The 22548-nt window shown below is 50.1% G+C and overlaps 5 protein-coding genes across 10 annotated transcripts in view; 3 read left to right on the top strand and 2 right to left on the bottom strand.

Moving 5' to 3' along the window:
• Positions 1-827: 827 nt before the first annotated feature.
• LOC135398986 (uncharacterized) lies at positions 828-2461 on the bottom strand. Its single transcript, XM_064630596.1, has 3 exons — positions 1774-2461; positions 1511-1676; positions 828-1456 (listed from the first exon to the last, which is right to left on the bottom strand). Exons 1-3 carry the CDS (start codon positions 2371-2373, stop codon positions 879-881), a joined length of 1344 nt encoding a protein of 447 aa, XP_064486666.1. The 5' UTR covers positions 2374-2461; the 3' UTR covers positions 828-878.
• A 2066-nt stretch (positions 2462-4527) lies between these two features.
• Positions 4528-10074, bottom strand: LOC135398987 (diacylglycerol kinase kappa-like). 6 transcript variants are annotated; one of them, XM_064630602.1, is made up of 8 exons: positions 9737-10074; positions 8766-8801; positions 8634-8699; positions 8464-8526; positions 8331-8360; positions 8039-8065; positions 5249-5476; positions 4929-5017 (listed from the first exon to the last, which is right to left on the bottom strand). In XM_064630602.1, the coding sequence occupies exons 1-7, from the start codon at positions 9969-9971 to the stop codon at positions 5466-5468; spliced, it is 468 nt and encodes a 155-aa protein (XP_064486672.1). In that variant the 5' UTR covers positions 9972-10074; the 3' UTR covers positions 4929-5017; positions 5249-5465. The 6 variants fall into 6 exon arrangements, with proteins under 6 accessions (XP_064486669.1, XP_064486672.1, XP_064486670.1 ...); XM_064630600.1 differs by having other exon boundaries at positions 8039-8360; XM_064630601.1 differs by having other exon boundaries at positions 8039-8357.
• Positions 10075-13327: 3253 nt separating this feature from the next.
• Positions 13328-15088, top strand: LOC135397597 (uncharacterized). The gene is made up of 3 exons (XM_064629201.1): positions 13328-13837; positions 13952-14123; positions 14186-15088. Exons 1-3 carry the CDS (start codon positions 13412-13414, stop codon positions 14971-14973), a joined length of 1386 nt encoding a protein of 461 aa, XP_064485271.1. The 5' UTR covers positions 13328-13411; the 3' UTR covers positions 14974-15088.
• A 3973-nt stretch (positions 15089-19061) lies between these two features.
• LOC135397487 (uncharacterized) lies at positions 19062-20750 on the top strand. The gene has a single exon (XM_064629091.1). The coding sequence runs from the start codon at positions 19062-19064 to the stop codon at positions 20748-20750; it is 1689 nt and encodes a 562-aa protein (XP_064485161.1).
• A 714-nt stretch (positions 20751-21464) lies between these two features.
• Positions 21465-22548, top strand: part of LOC135398984 (lysosomal alpha-mannosidase-like) — a 22286-nt gene continuing 21202 nt past the window's right edge. Inside the window, exon 1 of the mRNA XM_064630593.1 lies at positions 21465-21602. Within this exon, the coding sequence (XP_064486663.1) occupies positions 21519-21602 (84 nt within the window). The 5' untranslated portion in view covers positions 21465-21518. The remainder of the gene's footprint in view (positions 21603-22548) is intronic.

Below are 22548 nucleotides of genomic sequence, written 5' to 3'. Positions count from 1 at the left end.
ATGAGATTTCCGTCAAGCCGCATTTTTGCCTCAACGATAATGTGTCCGGATGAGGTCATACTTGACATACGCTCAGGAGGTGAGGAAGCGTAATCAATTTTTACGTAATTATTTTTCCATAGAACGGCGATTTTAGGTGCGATACCTGCAGCGATGCGGCTTCGCTACGGGTTACCATGGAAACTGGAAAAATGACACAGGTCACGCTTTCACTTCAAAATACCGCGCGAAAGGACCTCGTACAGAATACCAATCCTCCTCCTCCTACAGGACCTACATACTCTCACAGCCATTGCGATTACAACAGTGAGTGCCCTATTTTTGAGACATGCTCTATATGCTCGTATCCTACCGCGACAGCCGTCCAGCCGAAGAGTCTTCCTGCATGAAGGAACTCCTCAAGAGCCTTGCAGTGCAGGGACATCCCCTCCCATGAATGGCGAATCTACCGCAACGACTAGCGACCAGGTAAGTTTGTGGTTATCATTATCATGCATTTTGATATATTTTGGCATCTTGCACATTTGTACACTTTTCAAAAAGAGTATGTGCTGTAACTCCTTTTTGGGGAGTACACCCTTGCCACATATATCACTCCCTTTGGAGCGTACAATTACTCTCCGTTACCCTCGTTAAGGAGTGTCCTCACTCCCTTCATAGTTATGAAGGGAGTGAAGGCACTCCTCAGGGGGAGTGATATATGTGACAAGGGTGTACTTCCCCAAAGAAAGAGTTACAGCACCCCCTTTTTTTTTTTGTAAACTACAGGCGGTGTCGGCGGTGCAAAGTTCTACAACTGCGCTTCGATACGTCGCTTACAAGTTAACGCCACAGCAATCAAATTTTAATCTGCACCCACAAAAAAGAAAAGTCAGTGGTCAGCGCCTCCTTTTGCCACCCGCACCACCGCTGTCCGAATCGTCCTCGGAATCGTCTCTTCTCCCGCCTTTACCTCCTCGCGTCCCACGGGCCTCCTCACTCTCGGAGTCCTTTCCACTGTCACTCTCATCATACACTTTCTTACTCTTCTCCGCTGCCTTTTCCCTCTCTTTCTTCTTCAGCCCTTCCATTAGTTCTTTGGAGAAGGGCGCCGATGAAACCGTGCTCGCCAATACCGTACGACGTAGGTCGCTCGTCATATTGTCCATGTTCTTCGTCAATCTGTCTAGGCAAAATCGAATTTCCTCCTGGTCTGCAACCGTCAACCTCGTCTCCGCGGGCACAATACCCAAAGCTTCCTTGAACAAGCCGCTCACGCATTTCATGTGGTCAGTTAGCCTGTTGACCCCCGCGTACAAGGGTTTGATTCGGCCTTTTGCGTCTGAGGAACTGCGACGTGCTAATTCCAATCCTCCTGCTCCTCCGCAAGGTCCCAGCATGCCTTGTCCCATCATTCCTGGAGCCGCCATACCCGGCAACATCATGGGAGCACCAGCTACCATACCTGGATGCATACCTGGAAACATCACTCCGCCTTATCCTTGTGCGGACATACTTTTTGCTTTCATACCTTGCGAGGCCATCGCTTGCACCGCGATTGCTTGAGCTTGCATTGCCCTAGTCTGCGCAGCGATGGCCTGCGCCATCCTTTCCTGGGAAGGCTGTACACCGTGTTGCATTCCACCCATTGGTGCAGCAAGAAGTGCTGGTCCGCTGGTCCTGTAGCTTCCAGGGGCCTGGCCCAATACAAAAGACAGTTATGGCGCTAGCAGTAAGCATATTGTATCGATGGGGGCGGAAACTTCGTGACTATACATTCGTGACTAGACTCACCTGCGTAGCGGCCGTCGGAGGTGCGTCGCTGAACGACTGCGTCTTTAATGCCTCGGCCAACAAATCCATCTGAGCTGCTACACGCTTGAAGTAGTCAGCCAAGTCGTGTTTGCTACGTCGATCCGGTGGATGGGGTGGAAGCGAAGCCTGTTCGCGGTTACGGTAACCTCCGCTCTGCTTCCTGGTAGCGACCCTATTCACATAGGTGTTTTCGGCTGCCCTGCCACGTTTGTTTTGCGCGGTATCTTCTGAAACGCTTTGGAGTTGACCGAGCAGCATTCTGAGGCTGTTTGTCAGCTTTTGCATTTCGTTTTCCCAGACGGACCATTCCGAATCATTTTCATAGGGCGGTGTGTCTTCAGAGTCATTTTCGGAGATGGACACTTGCATTATGACCTTATGCGACGTAGGCGGTCTCGAGCAATGCGAGACGTTGGTGGTGGCGGGAATTTGGGTGTCGTAGTCATCGTCTGCCTCATCGAATCCCCTGTTGGATCCGCGATTTTGAGGCAGCGAGTCCAAAATACTTTTCAGTTGGAGAGATTGGTTGCTAATTTGCCGAGCTATCCGCTTGATCTCGTTCTGCTTCAGCGGATACATCGGGACCGCCACCACCAACAAGGCGCCGATGTTCTTGAGGCGCGTTGCTGTTTGTCACCGGGATGTCGTCATCGCTTTCTTCTTCCATCTATGTATTGTGCATGCAAACATTGTTATTTGTCATTCATTTTCAGTACGAAACTATCGATACTACAAGATACGCTTCGCAAGTTAGCCCGTGATGTCCAGTAGCATGGCTTGGACAACGGTTCAGCGCCGATCTGTATTCTACGTGACGTCCGAAGATGCTTACGAACTAAACGTTGAACGCTTGTTATAAAGCTGTGTTATCAGTACCACAGCTTACAAGACGGGTTCCACATCGTCGTCGTGGAGTTACCTGTGCGCACGGGATATGCACCGAAATAATAATGCACCGGGAACTGGAGGCCCTACCGTACGTTAAACTCCTGTATACTGTGCCAGATCGCTATGTTCTGCTTAACATAACGAACTTCGCAGCGCATTTATACGGATTTTCCCCAAAAGAGCAGTTCATCTTCATATTCCACTAGCCTCAGAGGACATAGCAAAGCAGCTGTGATGGATTGCAAAAAGCGGTACAAATGTTTCAACGTTATGTCAACACGGCAGGCGTGCCCCATGTTCGCCTGCATGTTCGACGACGTTCTAGCAGACTTTCAATACCCCTGTCGAAAGGGACAAAGCTGACACTCATCAATATTTGTCAAGTTTCACCAAGCAAAGGATGGTTCCCAACGTGCGAAATACCAATTCAGCTTGAGGTCCATGGAATTCCTCTAGCACCGGTGTAGCTGCGTCTCTGCCTGTCACTATCAGATATCTGTACGTGATCTTCCAGCCGTGACAGTCTTCCACCGGCAAAGAGCCGATACCTACGAGATCGCTTTCGTCGCTGAAAGACAACGCACCAGAGGCGCCAGCAGGGCCGTTGCGGGTGTTGTGAGTCGAACATACCGCCTTCCATTGCCTTTACTTAGGATGTCCTGGTATAGTAACAGGTACGTCTGCAGAGTCCTTTGAGCTCTAAGTCAGGCCGTCACCAATCACTCCGTCGCTCATCCGCTGTCACCTCACCTACCATCCGTGACACACGCCGGTTCACCCTTCTATACTATGCGCGGCCCACCGTGAGTTCAGGCATGCAACTGAAGAGTTCCTTGCCGTTTGGCCACCAAGAAACCAAGGTGTTCAGTCGCACGGCGTGGCTCCCATGCCATTATAGTGTTCTCAATCGACGCTTTGAGGATGTCCACGTAGACATCCGTAGGTTTCCTACGGCAGGCAGCACGTATAACCTACGCTCATCCACCGTTACACGCCAAGCACATGCCGGATTCCACAACATCTACCGTGACCACTGCTCACCTGCAACTTCGTCTCGAACTACTTGATGTACATACAGCATCAAGTGTCACTGTCTTCCTATGCCAGTGTCTCCCTAAATACCAACTCGACAGATTTACACCACGAGGTACCACGACGAGACTGCCCCAAGTTTTCATCAGCACCTCGTAGAGCTCACTCCGAACTATATAAAGGACAATATCCCATTTTCAGCAGATTCAGCACCGCATGTACCATAATCCACACCAAAATCGCTTGGTTACGATTTCCAAAGCCCATGGATCACGTAACAGAAACAGCTTTATTTGAATGATGTTCAGTGGGGAATTTCATCGTCAGGGCCCACAAAAAGGCTTACGCTCCCTTTCTGAATCAGAAGCGATAACCCTATCATTCGTGGCAATGGTTGGCACAGAGCTTGCTATACGGTGAAGTTCTGTTTTTAGAGTGCACGGTGTCCAAAAACTGTGCAAGTGCTTCTAGGATAGTGTGTTGGTGGGCTAGATTTGGCCATCCTGAATGTGCGGATCTCAAAGGTTCGTAGTGCGGGCAGTGGAGAAGGATGTCCTCTAGATCTTCCAGATCACGGAAGCGGAATCACGTAGACTCTTCGAGAGATGGCAGCAGACATTCCTTCATGCTAAACCATCTGGTTGTGCCTATGCGTTGCCGCAACAGTTGGCTCGTCATTGGCATATCCAATGTAGTGCCTTAGTGTTGAGGGCAAGGCAAGCAGACTTACTGACTACACATTCCAAATATAAAATTTGCTCTTCCTTAAAATACTTTTGGCTCCCAATTCGAGTAAGAACCTATTGGAAGACGAAGAGGGCGATAAAATTTATTTATATTTGCTATAGTCGAAACTTGCGACGAAAGGTATCAGATGCAGGACATTTCCCACAGGACAGTATGACCATTTACAGTTATTGATGTAACACTGCGAACTATGTTAAGCGGGTATGGTTGTACTGTCAGTGCTGATATTCAAGGTGACTCCCGTCGCCGCCATGCCACTTCCTGTCTCCTGCAATGTGGTCACTGTAAACACGGTAAATATAAACACTGTAATAAAGCACTGTTAGATATCACTTGCAGCACGGGAAGACAGCCGTATTAATGTGTATTTGTAACTGTGTGGAGGTAACGCTGCTTTGTTCAGTTTCCACGACGTGTCATTCATCTGGTTCATCGAACAAGGTGCAGGTCTTACTCATTTTGAAGGAGTTTTCTATGGCCGGGATCGGATCTTGGGACTCGTCACTTCGGGCATGGCGAACTGGAATATTCGGCATATCGGATGCATCCTGGTTAGCTGAAAATGTGCGTCAACAAAGTGTAAGGCCTGTGATTCCCAACTGAGCAGGTCATCGTTATCAACAGATTAGCATACCACGAAATTCTACTTGCACATACATTACATTACAGCGTAGCATTTTTGTTAAAATTCTCATATTCACGGAGGTATATTAAATCCGAATTATATATCCGATGTTTCGAAATTCACCGCTCGAAGTGCCCTTGGTCAGATACGTTAGATACCTACTGTATTTGAAGATGAGGTAGACGATTAGGATGACGAGGATGCTTAAAATAGAACCACTGGCGAAAGCTATCACATTGCTTTCGGCTGGGCCTCTGTTGGGATCGAAATCACCGCTATTATTAAACGCAGCTCGTCATGGATAGCGTTGTGTGAGTACGAGAAATCGGCATTTCGTAAGCTGTGTTTGAGTTGCGTAACGCCCTAACTATTGCTATACTTACGCGTGTCCTGTGGAAGACAGAAAGACGCTTTTTACTAAGTTAATAGCGCTACTTATTTGTCCGTAGGTCAAGCAAGCACATCTTCGGTGCACTCGACAGAGGCTGGGATGATTTCAATACGTTCGAGTGCGTACGTTCGCCCTGTAGGGGAAAGCGCGGCACATGGGCACACTGAAACTTTTCTGGTCCCCTTCTGGCGCAAGCAGCTCCACCTTTCGACGGTAGCATCGTTCCATACTTGTGCTACATTCAGAACAGTGTCACGTTGCCGCGTACACTCTAAAAACTGAACTTCACCGCATAGCACGCTCTGCGCCAACCACTGCCACAGATGATAGGGTTATCGCTCCTGGTTCGAGGGAGGCGTACGCCTTTTTGTGTCAATTTGGATAGTACACGATAGGTACACTTAAAAATGAACTTCACCACATAGCACGCTCCTAGCCAACCATCACCCCGAATGACAACGTTCTCGCCCTAGATTTGTTGAAAACTGGAGGAGGAGCCTATTTTGTGCCATTATGCACGGCACAAAATAGGCTCCTCCTCCTGTTTTCAACAAATCAGGGGCGAGAACGTTGTCATTCGGGATGGTGGTTGGCTAGGAGCGTGCTATGTGGTGAAGTTCATTTTTAAGAGTGTACGTTCGACCAGGCCTGCACTGCCTGAACCAGTTCCGGTGGTGCTGCACTCGCCCATTCGTTTTGCCAGTGCAGCCGAACGCCCCCTGCACCGCCTCGTTCTTTTCAAACCAGTGCACGCCAAGTGTAGCCCTAGTGTAAGGAAACTCTGCACTCCCGCAGGGGTCAGTTCAACGGTAGTGCAGAGTAATGGCGGGAATGGCAGCAGACGACTCAAGGCAAATAATAGTTAATGTAAATGGCGGAAGAGACGTTTGAACTCGAAGTCGAAATAACGGTTCACTACAGATGCACGTGTGATTGAAATGTCACACGCGTTCTTACAATCCGTAGCGGTGTTAAGACTTGCGGAGAGCAGAAGGCCTGCACTTGCGCTGCACTTCGATATTCGTTTCGCGGCGGCACTAGTGTTGAACCGTTGAACTGGAGCGGGCCTAGTGCTGCGCTAGTTCAGAACTGGTCCTGCACCGCCCGGAACTGGCTCAGGGTGGAGTGCCGCATAATGCAACAAGTGCTTCAACTTGGAAACGTAAAGGTTGTATGTACACTGTTAAAACAGAACTTCACCACATAGCAAGCTCCTAGCCAACCATCATTCCGAATGATACCATTCTCTGCTCTTATTTGCCGAAAATGGGAGGAGGCGCCTATCTAGGACAGATTATGCATGTCCCAGATAGACTCCTCCCCCTGTTTTCGAACGAATCATCATACAGCATGATATCATTCGGAATCGTGGTTGGCTAGGAGCGTGCCATGTGGTGAAGTTATGTTTCAACAGTGTACGTCGCAGGAAAAATCAAACACGGCAAACATTGAGCAGAGCAAAGACGGAGGAATAAACGGCGCCCAATTACTGTTGTGGCTGACTTCATGGAATATTACTGTCTGGTGGGACATGAGAAGTACTAAGGGAACAAGGAGTGGGTTCAGTGTGATGTTGGCAAAGGCTGGTCACACTGGGATTGTATAGTAACAAAGACCTATATACGTTTGTCGTGACTGCACGGCAAATCACAGATTCCTGCCTTGTGCAATACCCAATTGATTGAACCCACCCGTAGCCTGTTGCTACGTCGCTTTGGTCATACTGTCAAGCAATATTCGCGTCATTTCTATTCCACAGTTTCCAGAGGGATCAACCGTGCAGCTAGTGCACTGAAATGCCTACACCACCAGGAACGTTCAGAATAGACGTCTCCCTGTTTGTGAACAAATGACGTCATAGTGTTCGACAGCGGCTCCAATTTGGTAGACTTGAACTACGCTCCAAGCTAGTGGCGAACAAGTTCGCGCGCGAAAGCCACGGTCTTGAGGGGATTGCGATGGTTCCTGAAAGGGACCTCGACCTTCGCTCGTACTTTTCTTTCAAGAGCAGGCAGCGAGCAAATGCCCATTCGTAGAACCCAGCCCTCCCCTTCAGATTTGTTTGTTTCAGTCTGTCTACCAATGCCATGATGACGTTTCTCGGGTAGAGGTCTATTAGGACGATTTTCTAAGAAAAAAAAGTTTCAACTTGCCCCACCCCGTCTATTATGGCGTATATTGCTAATCTTTTCATCCACGTGCCGCCAAACGCTGTCACACCATGTGACGGCGGTCGCCGCCGCCGCCGCCGACCATCTCGGTCAGGCACCGCCGCCGCCAAAAAATTTTGACCGGCTCGTAGCTTTATTCTGAGTAGTGTTCCTGTTCCGCCATGCTTGCCATGTTCCGGATTTCGCGTGGTCGTTGTTTTGACTACGAGGGACACACCGCAAGCCATGTTAGCCGACATTCCCTCTCCGCTCCTCTGCCCGAACCTGCCGCGTTCGGCCTGTGCTCGATTCCTCCGGCTCGAAGCCAGAGTGAAATGCGGTCTGACCCGCACCAGCTCGAAGTATCGGGACGACCAGTCGAAAACACCGTGAGTGTCGAACTGAACTTACGAACAGGATAGGCTTGCTGGACAACATCTGAAACCGTAACATGCAATCTGAGCCATCATGATATGTGACATGTGATGTAGAGTACAGGAACAGCATGCAAGCCAGCTGGAATTCCGGGATAAGGACAAAAGGGACGAGGTGAACAGGACAAGGCTTAAAACCAGCAACCGTTTCGTCCTGTCCTCGTCGCCCCTTTCGTCCTTGTACGGAACTCCTCAGACTCGAGGAGGTGCAACCGTCATCGTCGATGTAATGTAGGTTGTTGTTGTAGCATGTGTATGGTTGGGCATACTTAAATTAGCTGGCACAACGTCGTAGACTGCTGAAAAAACACATATAATAATGTTTAAACGTTCAAGCAAATCCACGAAGTACTCTGTATTCTAATGACTCCCTCTTTTTGGTGATACACGTGCTATACTTACTGGTTCCCGGTTTCTGCTCTTTGTTCACGTCTTGCTGTGCTGCGCCCTCCAGAGCTGTTGCTCCTGCGGAGGCCATGCATCGTGCATTTAGCTTTCCAACTGTTATACGTATACGGTGCGTATATCACCTACGTTCGAGAAGTACTGCGAGCCTCCAGCGGCGTTCTTACCTGCTGATTTGATAACCCCCGCTGCAGTTGCGGGGTGCGCTTCTTTTGAGGACGGAGCAGTTCTTGCTGCGTGAGGCAATCAGTTACAGGTACTATGAGATGCAGGCTGTAAATGTAATACACGGTGCTCACCCCTTGGTTGGTGACGGGTCGGAGTCGGTTGGATCACTGATGAAGAGATAAACACAACAGTTATGTGACACACAATCCAGCATCAAGGAGGGCACAAAGACAACACCTTGGAGCAGGGAGCGATTGATAGGGGATATTTTGCAGCGATAGGGCCAATCACCGGGTAGGCCAGCCTCTGGCCTCATAGGGCCAATCACTACGTGACACCGTGACATACAGCTCCCGTCAACCTTAATAATAACACTGAAAAAAAAAAAAAGTCATTTCCGAGCGCGAAAACAGCTATCCTGGAGGCACTGGGTGAATGTTAAGTGAACAAAATAATAATAATAACATAGTAACAATTTTGTTCAATTAAGATTTCTTCGTGGATTTAGTTGCTGTAATGACCCCAAGGGTTGCTGTAATCGCAATCGAGAACGAGACCATATTTTCCCGATCGTTATTATTAAGGTTGACGTTTGCTACGTGATATGAAAACGTGATGACCATATACAAAGCTACCGCACTTTTTTTCTGCATCTCTATATAGTACAAAGATCCCCACGCCGAGGAATTACTCGGTGGTGGTGGTGGCGGTGAAAGAGTTGCATTTGTCGGCCTCACAGAGGTGGGCAACGTCACGACTAACGCCCTAGGGAATGTGCGTCCTGAGCCGACTTCTAAGGGAACTGTGCCGACATATGTCTGAAAGCGTCTGAAGAAAGCCCAGGAAAAACGCCAGGCAGCACAGCCGGCACCGGGATCCGTACCTGGGCACCTCTGTCTCGACGTGACATGGCCAGCACGCTAACCACTGAGCCGCGCCAGCGGGTATTCTAATTAGGGGAGCCGAGCATGGCTTCCAGCCCAAAAGCCAGTGACTTCAATTACACCGTTGCAATGGGGTTGCGCACATTATGGAGAACAACGAGCCACAGGAGTGACGAAAGGGAAGTCACGCTTCCGAAGGGCGTTTAAAGAGTACTCACATCGTTGACCTGGACGCGCAGGGGGCGGTAGGACAAGCCTTACTGTAGGTTTCGGAGCAGGCTCTGGGACGGGCTGTGGCTCAAGTTGCGGAGCAGGCTCTGGAAGTGGCAAGGCAGGTTGTTCAACAGGAGGAGGGGCAAGTTGTTCGGCAGGCAAAGGAACAGTTTCTGCGAGGATCCGTGTCGGTTCGACCTGGGGTTCGGGTTTCACCGCCGCAGCCTTGGCCTTATTCATGGTAGAAGGACACAAGCTGCGATTAGTCCAATGCAAGAACAGGCGTTCGAGAAATGCTTTGGAATGTGACTGCTTCTTCTTCTTCTCCTTCGTCCAAGGAGATGATGGCCGTGAGCCGGGCTTCTTCTTCTTCTACTTCTTCTACCAATGAGATAATGGCTGTGAGCCACAGGGAGATTGGCCAGGACAAAAGGGACAAACGACGTTTGTCTATGTCTATGTCTGTGCAGTTGTGGTAGGGACTAAGGTCAGGTCAGACCCAAGTAACTTATGACATATATGATATACGGTGACTAATACATGAACCAATGGGTATGCACGTATGTAGGAATATGCGTATGACGACTATACATGGCCAAAAGTATGAATGTGTGTGTACGTGAAAGTGTATGAGAATAGGAAGGAAGTGCCTAGAAGCGGTTGAAGAGCACGATGTACGATACAAGGCCCGCTACCACAGCCCCATGACAGAGCGCAGTGTGTAATGCTCCGAGAGACAGCACTGGCGCCAATGAGAGTGGGGCTCCTAACAAGCGCAAGGGGGTCTCGATATACCTGTGGCGTAATTGGCCAAACTGAGAACGGGATAGCAAAAAGTGTTCAGTTGTTTCATCCTGGCCACAATGAGAGCAAGCAGGGGACAAAGACTGTCCAGCACGGTGGAGCTAAAACTTTACCGGTAGCGCCAGGCATCGAGCTCTGGTCACCAAAACCTCTGTCTGCCTGGAGCTGCAGAGGTTAGGGTTCCACGAAAAGACGAGATGTTCATAGGGCGGGCGTGTGTGTGTGTGTGGGGGGGGGGGGGGGGCGGCAGCTCGAGACAGACTTGTGAGCCGTCTATACCTGGCAACAGAAGTGCGAGCAAGTACTGGGAGGAGAGGAAGTATCTCTCCGGAGAGGGTCATTTTAGCGAGGGTGTCAGCGGTTTCGGAGCGGCCAGAGGAGCATTAAAGTGGTATCTAACATGGCAAAAAACTGCTGTCATCTTGTAAAGCAGTATGTGAAAAGCATTCCCCCAAAATATTTTTGTCCAAAGTTGTTTCACCGCAGCGCAAATAATTTGCAAAATCGCCCACCCACTCTCTCAAATCACCCACGCGAAGTGTGACGTTTGTGGTAGAGAGTCCCCTCATTCGTTGGTAGGAAAAACCGTCTGCTACGAGCATTGCGAGCGGTTTCTTGTTGACTTCTATCCTTTATATGATTCATACCACGTTTTCTAAAAAAACGAAAACAAAGCATGTATGCAGCCTAACACAATAAGGTTGCAGTCACAAGAGTAATATATATCCGTAGCTTCTGTCCAATGTCAGAATTCACAGTAGCAGAAAACAAGCGATAACGGCGGTATTGTGGCGCCACCTGTTAGCCACCGAACCAACTGTTTATTTGTATAGGGGTTTATTTATATACTTATTTGTATCTATTTTTTTTTCGCACCTGTGAATCTATTTTTGGGATCTGCCCTGCATCAAAAGGGATTAGGTGCACGGTACTCTACTCTAACTCTAACACTCTAACGGTGCGGTGAAAACGGTCGGAGGGGCTGCACACTGTCGGGAAGCACGGGGTTTTCGCTGTACAAGACGCAGTTAATTATGGGCTGCACCACTCGTTCTTCCCGAAGTGTCTGCGGTCCCAAAAAATCGTGGTTGTGTCGTTGACAACCTTCCCCCCCCTACCCCCCCTTTCCTGGATCCGCCCATGTGTGGGCAAGCATTGCGTCTTGTCCAATCCAAGAGTTGGAAATACAGAAGAGGAATGCCACCAACAGCCGCGGAATCCATATTAAGCGATGAATAGTATACGCAATCTACAGCGGACTTTTTACTATACAGTTTCTGAGTTGCAAGACTTACACACGTCACTTTCCTCTCACTCTTCTGATGTAATACTATCCCAATAAACACGGTTAACTCAACACCGAGCTATCCCCCGAACATGCTGCCACACCGTCAGGGAGATCGCTCGGTAATAACATGTACACGAACTCCATATCTACACCGAACGTTTTATTTTTCTGGTTTTCAGTCGTATCGGCAGGACAGGTCGGCTAACTGCTCTTTCGTCCAGAGACCGGCCTCGGTGGCTCGGTCGGTAGCGTATTCGCCTTCTGATCCCGAGATCGCGGGTTCGAACCCACCCAAGGACGCCAGCAACTTGGCGGCAGGGTACAAATTGCTTAGACACGCCGTCTTCCGCGAGGGACGTTAAATACGGGGTGCCGTGTGATGAGCTTTCATCGCACGTTAAAGAACACTCAGGTGGGCAAAAGTAATCCACAGACCGACCACTGTGGCGTCGCTTGTGATCTCAGTCGTCTCGTAAACCCCCAATTATTATTAATTATTATCTTTCCTCCAGACCAGTTCGCTCCCCGCGCAGTTGGGTGATGATATGATGGTGATGACATATTCCATGAGATTGAGGAAAGACAGCGACGAACAGGAAGCAACAGGTCAAGTCTCCCGTTGCTTCTTGGTTGTCGTTGTCTACCCTCAATCTCCAGAAATGTCGTCATCTCCATCTTACATACGGGCTCATGTCTCCTGAACATGCCACGTCTCCTGGAACTGCCGACCGCGACAGTCGTGACGTCGCCCGCCCCTGTGAGGCCGACAACGGCGAGCCCTTTCTCCATCACCACCACTACGTGAAAGATTGCGCTTTGTGCTTGACCTTACACCATGCTCCTAACAGGTATACGACTGTCATCCTCGCATACTCCAGTTTGTCAAGCAATCTCTTTCTCGTATATTCTTAGATGATCACCGCGGCCAAACAGTCTGTCCTTTCCAGATCCATGAGAGTCGCACGCTTCAGGAGAAGGTATCCATGCAACAAAGTATGAGGAAGAAGAACAGTTTTTCCTCATCTGCCCTCATTTCGACCAACTCCGCCAGAGGTATATAGCTTCACGCCTTTGCGTTTATTGGGAGCCTCCCTCTCGTTAGCGTCGGTCCCTCGGAGCACATCATACCGCGCTCTGCAATAGGTCTGTTGCAGCAGGTCTCGTTTCTTACATCCTGCCCTCGAACGCTCTGGGGGAATGTGCGTCCAGGGCCGACTTCTAAGGGAACGGTGCCGACATATCTCTGACAGCATAAGAGGAAAACCCAGGAAAAACCCCAGACAGCACAGCCGGCACCCGGGATTCGAACCCGGGTACCTCCCAGTCTCGACGAGACATGGCCAGGACGCTAAACACTCGGCCACGTCAGCTTTTTTTTTTTTTTCGGCCACGCCAGCTGGTACCTGCACTCGCGCTGTTACGGACCTTACATCTCATCACGACCACAGAGGTGTATTTTAACCCAATCCCTTAGTTGCTCACGGCCATCTTTTGAAAAGACAAAGGAGAAGAAGAAGAGAGTGGTGGGCAAACGCGACGCGCGCCTGAGAACAGCGGGGCCCTGTAGGTGGTGGTGGTGGAGGCTGCAATGGATCCGATCAAGCAGGATGAGATCAAACGAATAGCCAGACAAATTAGCAATCAGTCCCTTCAGTTGAAAGGCATCGTTGACTCGCTACTCCAAAAGCGGGGATCCGCCAGCAGATCTGAAGAGGCAGATGATGACTATGAAACCCAAATTAGCACCACCACTCACTTCTCCCGTGGCGGAAGGCCGATTACGCCACAGCGGGTCATGATACAGGATGACTACGACCAAGTTGCTCCTCCACCGCAACCACCTCGTCAAAAGTCCAGAGACCAGATCGTCGCGGAGCAACGTAGCAGACATAACTTGGGCGATTACTTCAAGCGCCTAGCGACCCAGATGGATTTGTTGGCCGACTCGCTAAAGCCCGAGCCGCCCACCGCGGCAGCTCCGATGCCCGGTATTCTTCTGTCCCAGGAACCACAGGTCAGTTGTTTGGCTGTGTACGCGCAGGAAGTGTATAACACTATTTGGTGCTTGTGAGCTTATTTGATGTACTGCTAGTGAAATACGCCGTGATCGTCTTTCCAATCGGAGCAGGACGCCGTAGGCTACTTGCCTAGCGGTCCAGTAAATGTGGTTTCCCCAGCAATGCCCCCTGTTATGCAAATACAAGCGCAGGCGTCCCACGAAAGATTAGCACAGGCTATGGCAGCGCAGACCAGAGCAATGCAAGCTCAAGCAATTGCAGCACAAGCGATCGCTTCGCAAGGTATATATGCATAAACTGTTTGGTTCTGGTTCATAAAAAATGGTTCTGGTATCTTCATCTAGGTATAGGTGCTGCTCCGCAGGTGACCCCTGGCATGATGCCACCTGGTATGATGCCGCCGGGTATGATGCCACCGGGTATGATGGGTCCAGGTATGATGGGTCCAGGTATGATGGGCCCAGGGATGATGGGACCAGGAATGATGGGCCAGGGCATGATGGGATCAGGAACGATGTGCCCGGGCATGATGGGACAGGGAATGATGGGACCAGGCATGATGGGACCGGGCATGATGGGACCGGGCATGATGGGACCGGGCATGATGGGACCGGGCATGATGGGACCGGGCATGATGGGACCGGGCATGATGGGACCGGGCATGATGGGACCGGGCATGATGGGACCAGGCATGGTGCGTCCCTCCGGAGGAGAACCGGAAGCTGCACGCAAAAGTTCCTCGGAAACGAGAAACCGAACGAAGCCTTTGTACTCTGGAATAAGCAAATTAACCGATGACATGCAAGTCGTAAGCGGCTTGTTCAAGGAAGCCTTGGGTGTCGTCCCCGCCGAGACGAGGTTGACAACGGCGGAGCAAGAGGAAATTCGATTTTGTCTAGATAGATTAACGAGGAATATGGAGAATATGACGAATGATCTGCGTCAGACCATGTTGACCACAACGGGCGGAGCGCCGGCTGCAAAGGACGAAAAGAAAGACAAGGAAAAGGAAGGCAAAAAGAAGGGCGACAGTGAAAAGGATTTCGAGAGTGAGGAGGATGCCGGAGGAAAGCGAGGAGGGAAAAAAGGAGGAAAAGGAGGAAGAGACGAAGAAGAGGAAGAGGATTATTGAGAAATTGGGGGCAGGATGAGATGCAGAGTACCAACAATTCCATTTGGATTAAATTGGTTTTCATTGAATTGGATTAAATTGGATTGTGCATTAAAATTTCCCGCTCTGGCAGAAATGGAGGCTGTGCAGTACACAAGTAATAATAGCTATGTGGCGCGCACAGACGGAACAATTTAGGAGATGCAGCCTTGCTGGCTTAAGGGCACCAGGGGTGAAAAACTGGCACGTCGTAGAGGGGAGGCGCAGATGTCGTCCTCGTTGATTTCTAAAGCATATATCCCGACACAAAGCCTTGTCTTGATATGTGACTTTTCCCAGAAAAAAACTATACCGTCAGAACCATGGCCTGTCACCCCTTCGAGAAATTAGTTGTTATATTAGAATATGTAAATATAAAAATAAATATATTGTAAAAATTGGACGCATCACAAAACCGTGAAAGACAACCGGCATGGCCGAGCGGGCTAAGGCGTCCTGCTCGTTGGTAGTAGCTGTGACACGCACAGGTGTGAGCAGGGGCGGATTTAAGGGGAGGGGGGGGGGCGACCGCCCCCCATACGGCCGTGTTCTCCATGTAAAAACTCTATCTCCTGGATGATGCTCCGCCGCAAAGCACGAAATTTCCTTAAGACCGCCCCCCCCCCCCCCCCCGCATGACAGACCCTTAAATCCGCCCCTGAGTGTGAGGTCTAGACCGCGATGAGACCGAATGATGCCGGAATGACGTTGGGTTGGCACGTTAGTCACCCGATCAGTCACACACTCGTTCCAGTAACATCATTTCTATATGGCACTATGACACGTGATACTACTGATACAAAACTATGAGAACTCAATTAGCAACGTGGAGTTGAGAAACATAAGCATAAATAGACAATGAACTTACGGCTGACGGGGTGTCCAATCTTGTGGTGGTGGCAGGGAGTCAGTTGTCGTGGTGAAGTGATGAACAGATGAACAAACAAATGCCCGTGCCGGAGATTGTCCACATTCACACAAACGATGGATCCAGAGTTGAAGGTTGAATTGGACGCAGTCGCGCACAGGTTAGGAGAGACACTTCATCAGCCCAATACTGATGCACAGTCCCGAGGCGCCCGATACGCCACTGAGGTGTTCGACTTGTCCTCTAGATGGCCCGATACCAACTGACTTGTTGTCAGCGTTCGTGTCCCGAACTCTCGCACAGGCAATGCCATGTCGGCGACACCAAAAAGGTCTCCACTTATTAACAGGATTGGCTGAGGAGGGCGAGGGCTTGATAGACGCACGCGACTGGCGACGACCAGACGCAGGGATGGCAAAACATCGTTCCGTGTTTCCGCCGGTAACCCTGTGCCGCCCCCTCAAAGTTTTGCATAATGGGACTGGCCGCGAAAGCAACAGCGCGAACAATGAATGGAATGTGACGCGGGGACTGCACACGGACCGTGACAGCAGCCAAGGTCGTGCTTAAGACTGGGAGGTGGTGGGTTCGAAATCTACCACCGGCTGTGCTGTTTGAGGTTTTCCCTGGGTTTTCCGGAGACTCTCCAGACGAATGTCGACACAGTTCCCCCTGAAGTCGGCCCAGGACACATACTAATTTCATGTCCCCCACTCCTTTCTGCTGTCCTCTCTCCATCTGCCACATCTGTACGCCGCCCATAGCCACAGCCGCTTCGCGGCGCTAACACGACATAAAAAAAAAACTTGAAAGTATGATCAAAGCACTAGTTCTCGCATGGAGTGCACAATGTGTGCTGGGAATGTGTGCATGGAGATTACAAACTTAACTCCTGTGTTGTCCCGGCAGAGACACTGCGCGCGACCTTGAGAGCTTCGTCGCCCACGAAGTCGATATGATACACTTTCTTCGCAATCACGTAGAAACGTATCGTATCAACTTATCGCAACAGACTATCTCCGACGATAGCATTCACGTAAGCGCGGCTATTCTGGAGCGCTGGATCACAGGTGATACCGTTGTACCTGCGTCATCACCTGCCTTCAAAGAGCCAGTAGAACTCGAACGTCACGGCGTGTCTTCATGGCGTGAAGAAGGCACACGCCATCGAGAGAACTGCCTACCACATCGAACCGACAAGGATCTTTTCGGAACTTGTACCTCTGCTAGCCGCGCTGCCAAGAGCCAAGACACGACGTGCACCCTGTCCTACAGCCAGCTCCAGAGCATGCCTCAGGTACGCTCCTCAGAGCAGCTCAGACCAGCTCCAGAGCATGCCTCACGTTCCACTACTTGCCATTAAACCTGATCCACAGCTCTCTATACGTGTCCCGCTGAACCAGGTGAGAGATCCGTGCGCTCGTAGAACTTCGTTGTTTGAACACTCTCTTAGGTTTGAACTTGGTCTTTGCGTCTTTTCTGGGTCTGGAGTCACGTGTCTTCTGGTTCGAAATACAAAAGGGCCCAACGACATAAAGTCCGCGAATAGCATCGTTACTGGAAGCCCCTGGCAGGCAGATGAATCCTACTTGGGATAAATGAGAAACGACAATGACAAGACTATTTCGAAATACACAGCTGGTAGCTTCAAAGCATACTGAGGGCTGGAGCCGCACTCACGGCAGAAAAGTTTCGGTTCCAGCTCTCGGTATGCACGAGCTTGTCTGCCCTCTTTCACTTTTGTCCAACTTGAAAGCGATTCCATAGCATTTTTGCACTAACGCGCCACGATGACCGAGTAACATTCCTTCCACATTTATCTATAGGACGAAGAGGCTGTAGGCCTCCGCAGCCTTGATTGTCCTTGAAATAGATCTCAACGCTCGTTGCCTACTGAATAACGGCAGTTGAAGTATATGTGACTAGGCGTTGTGGGGCTTGGGCTGTGTCCGTCCTTTATGCCTCGTCTACCACTACGTTACTCGTAATCTAACCAAGGGTACCAATAACCAAGCGAAAACCAACTACTACTATTTGTCTCTGGCCTGTTCTGGTGTGTTTTTTGGAGAACAGGTATGCAGGAACCGACGGACATCAGAATTTGGTCACTGAACTTCGCAATATTTCGGAGTACAACACGCAGGATGGCCATCAGGTAACAGCTGGGGGGGGGGGGGGGGGGGGGTAATGACTGAATCAGCGCGGCGTTGTTGGCCACACAGAAGTGGGCGTCGTCACGAGTATAGAAGAAGAAAAAAAAAAGGCCGGCAACTGCTGAAGATCCCTACCTGACTAGAGTCTCGACTAGTAAGCTAATCGGAGGGCACCATAATTGCGAACAAGTGCATGGAGCACTAGCTGCTCCTACACCCAAACTACCTGTCATGTGGTGGGGAGCTCACAAGCAGACATACCTTCGACCAATACTTCGGGCGCCCAGCGTCACCAGCAGGGATGATTAACTATAGTATTGGTGCCACGATGGTTGCAGCAATTTCTCCCGATTTCGTTCCACTCAAAAATTGACAATGTATTGCAGAAAAAAGTGGTATCTAACTAGCTGAGCACATGGCCGACTCTGCTGCAACAGCCTATATGAATAGTAAGTCATGGCTCAGCAACACATCAAGTATTCCTTTGCGTATTTGTCATATACCCTCTTGCGTTTTACAAATACGACAGCTCCATGTACATCACACATTCGCTAAATAGGTCTTCTCCCATTGGGCCAACCGCTATCCCCGAGAGCCAATCGCACTCGTCAAGCTAGTCGCGTCGAGCAGTCTGACCGCACTACACGAAATGTAGGTTCTCAAGATGACCGCGACAATATCGACGCATAACACAGGCAATTCATGCTTTCCAATATTAGCCTCAGAACCCTTGCATTCCGGAAAACAATACCCACCATACATACGCTACGCAGTATAGCTGCTATCAGTCGGCTCCCAAGGTACTGCAATTCAACGCCTTTTACCACGAATTCTTACGAAATGTGCCCATGACAGGCACACTGCCGCAGACACAGCGCGGTTTCGCAATCATTTTTGTACTCGACATCTCTTTCAGAGTTCTCATCATGACAAGTTGTCACATACAGTAACATCACGCGTATAGAAGAAGACGAAGAAGACGCCAGTCCGGCGGCCGCACGCGACGTACGTCGAGGAACGTCGGTACCCCGTGGGTGGTGGCGGTCCCAATGGATCCGCAAAAGCAGGATGAGATCAAGAGGATAGCCAGACAAATTAGCAGCCAATCCCTGCAGCTGAAGAGCATCTTCGACTCGTTGCTCCGAAAACGCCGATCCAGCAGGGGATCTGAAGATGCAGACGATGACTACGACACCCAAATTCCCACCACCACTCACATCTCGCGTCGCCCGAGGCCGCCTTCGCCACAGCAGGTCACAATGCAAGCGTGCATCGCGGAAAAAGAGCCGGAAAATCCACGACCCTACGCGAACGATCCCGTCTGGTGCGTCTGGGAAAACAATATGTTGAAGCTGACGCAACTTCTCAAGATGCTGCTCACCGAACTTCGAAACGTTTCCGAGTATACCATGCAGGATGATCATGATGCGGCAGCTGAAGAGGCTTACCTCAACAGGGTCGCCACCAGCAAGCTCATCGGAGGCTACCATAACCGCGAAAAGGTGCGCGATGCTCTGACTTCCCCTCCACCCGAACCACCTCCGTCTCGGCGAAAGTCCAAGGATCAGACTGTCGCCGAGCGGCGTAGTAAACAGGGCTTGGGTGAATACTTCAAGCGCCTAGCTGCACAGATGGATTTGCTGGCAGAGACTTTAAAACCGGTGTCCCCCAGCGCGGGGTCTCCGATGCACGCTAGACTTCTGCCACTGGAAGAACAAGTGGGGCGTATGGCCGCCAATATAGCGGGAGTGTCGAAAGCTATCGCGAAGCCCGTAGATCCGATCGATATACTGCTGGCGAAATACGCCAAGACTGTGTCCTTCCAGCCGGACCGTGAGTCTGGAAGCTACGTGGCCAGCAATCGGGCTCCTGCGACTTCTTCTGGCATGTCGAGCGATGTGCTACCCCAGACCTTAGTGAGCGGTTATCCTCTGACGCAACGTACACAGTCACAGTTGTCTCAGGAGAGGATAGCGCAGGCTGTGGCAACGCAGGCGAGGGCAATGCAAGCTCAGGCGGTTGCGGCACAAGCCATGGAAGCGAGACGTATATCCACGCAAGGATACGGTGGATTGATGGTTCCAGGTTTGCATCCAGGCATGGGCGCTACTACACCGATGACGGCACCGGGTATGATTGGTCCAGGGATGATGGCACCAGGAATGATGGGCCCAGGGATGATGGGCCCAGGCATGATGGGCCCAGGCATGATGGGCCCAGGCATGACGAGTCCATGCATGATGGGCCCAGGCATGATGGGCCCAGGCATGATGGGTCCAGGCATGATGGGACCCTCTGGTGGAGGATCAGAAGTGGCACGTCGGAGTTCCTCAGACATAGGGCAACGAACGAGGCCATTGTACAGAGGAATCAGTAAGTTAACCGATCACATGCAATGTGTGAGCGGCTTGTTCAAGGAAGCCCTGGGTGTCGTGCCCGCGGAGACAAGATTGTCAAAGGCAGAACAGGAGGAAATTCGATTTTGTCTAGACAGATTAACGAGGAACATGGAGAATATGACGACTGATCTACGAAGCACGATGTTGACCACAACGGTTGCACCTGCGGCTACGAAGGATGAAAAGAAAGACAAACAAGGGAAGAATAAGAAGGGAGATGAAAGTGAGAGTGTAAAGGACTCCGAGAGTGAAGAACAGGCTGGAAGGAATCGCGGAGGGAAAAAAGGAGGTGGAAAGAGAGGTGGGAGGAGAGACGACGACTACGACGAGGATTATTGAGATAGTGGAAGGGAGAGGCAGGAAGACAAAATATGTGTGGATCGAAATTGTACTGCTGTGGCAGAACTAGCGTCATTCTTCATTGAGAATACAAAATTTGTTATAGTGATGATCATAAGGACGCTATTCAATGTCCCAATATAATTAATTACAAATACTAGATACTTAATGACTTGCACTCGATACCCAATAATAAATACTCAATGGTCGCTGCCGCCGCGTGGCGCTCACCGAAACATGTAGTTGGAACATTTGTGTTCCTGCCGTGCAGTACCAGACCTTTAGTCATATTATGGCGCTACGGGGCTACAATATTCCAGTTTTTTTTTTACTGCCATTGTAAAGGCAATATTGTAAAATACATGTTCAGCAGAAAAACTATGCACATTCCTGGAACTTCAATACTGAAATGCCGCGTGCATAACTTAATTTCGTTAGGTCAATTTAAACCCTGGCATGAAAGCCGATTGTATTGTGCACTGTATAAATTTTAGTGTTGTGTTAACATAAAGTTGGTAAGCACTAAAATTAGCGCCTGTGCGTACTTTACACAAAGGAGACAAGTCCAACAGATTGCTGTTGTACACTTTATGAAACCTCCAGATGTGGTAAGGCGCCGAGGTATGCGTGTGGTCAGCCTATCGGATTTCTCCGTACAATGAGACGGGCTTCAACTTACTCCCATATAATGGAGAGGGAATCTACAGCTAACAGCTGAACGAATGCTCCGGTAACAATCCAACCTGTCGGGATACCTGTGACGAGAGGATGTTGGCGCGCGCTCTGCTCTCTGCTTGTTGTGTCGGTTGCTGCCTTGTTGCTGTTCTTTGTACAAGCCATTGTGAAGAAGGGGTAAGTCCTATGTTCGCCACTTTCCCTTTCATTTTTAGTACATCCGTCACTCCAACCACAACGGAGAGAGAATGTATACATGTCACACACCAACGTGTGAACATGAGCATGCTTTCGGCACGGTGGAAGCGTCACGTGTCCCAGTCAGTGCTCGCCATTGCTTGACGGGAACTGGTTCTGGTAGGCAAGAAAGTACCCACAAAGTACCCATAATGTATCCAGAACATTCGGTGCGCAACAATGTCCAGGGGGAATTGACGACTGACATGACCTCGGGGGCCCGTCCATACAAGTTTCCATTCCGTTTCTACTCCGAAGGGTCGACTGCGGAAGCGTCAAGCCTGCCCGGAGCAGCCAGTACTTTTTATTTTTGTGTCAGAACCGCGAAGCAACCGTGGCTATATGAGGGGCGTACCGACGGATAAATGAAGACAGTACAGCAGTAAGGAAAGGGAAGCAGGAGGGTTGGTATGGATCCTGGGCTTAGCCCTGTTCGAGTTGACCACTATTCCCTTCCCCGTCTATACGACTAACGTGATTTTATGCATCATGACAATAGCAATGTCGGGTATTTGGTGCATCTTCATTTGGCAAAGGAGCGATAAACGCGGACAACATGAACGACAACGCACAAAGCTCCTACAATCAACAATGATTTTACTTTTTAGCATTGTTGCTTAAACAAATTGTCGAAGGAAGAGGAGGATAATACACACACACACTCTGTGAAATAGGCTTAGCCTGTAGCTCAATGTCAAGCCAAGCCAAACCAATCAAGCCAAGGTCGTGCTGAAGTCTGGGAGGTGGTGGGTTCGAATCCTACCATCGGCTGCGCTGTCTGAGGTTTTCCCTGCGTTTTCCGAAGACGTTCCAGACGAATGTCGGCACAGTTCCCCTGAAGTCGGCCCAGGACGCATACTAACCCGCCGCCCCCGCTCTTTCCTTC

The sequence above is a fragment of the Ornithodoros turicata genome, chromosome 6, assembly GCF_037126465.1.
Source record: "Ornithodoros turicata isolate Travis chromosome 6, ASM3712646v1, whole genome shotgun sequence".
Classification (NCBI taxonomy): domain Eukaryota; kingdom Metazoa; phylum Arthropoda; class Arachnida; order Ixodida; family Argasidae; genus Ornithodoros; species Ornithodoros turicata.
Note: the sequence above shows the minus strand (reverse complement) of the source record. Positions and strands in the feature narration are given on the sequence as shown.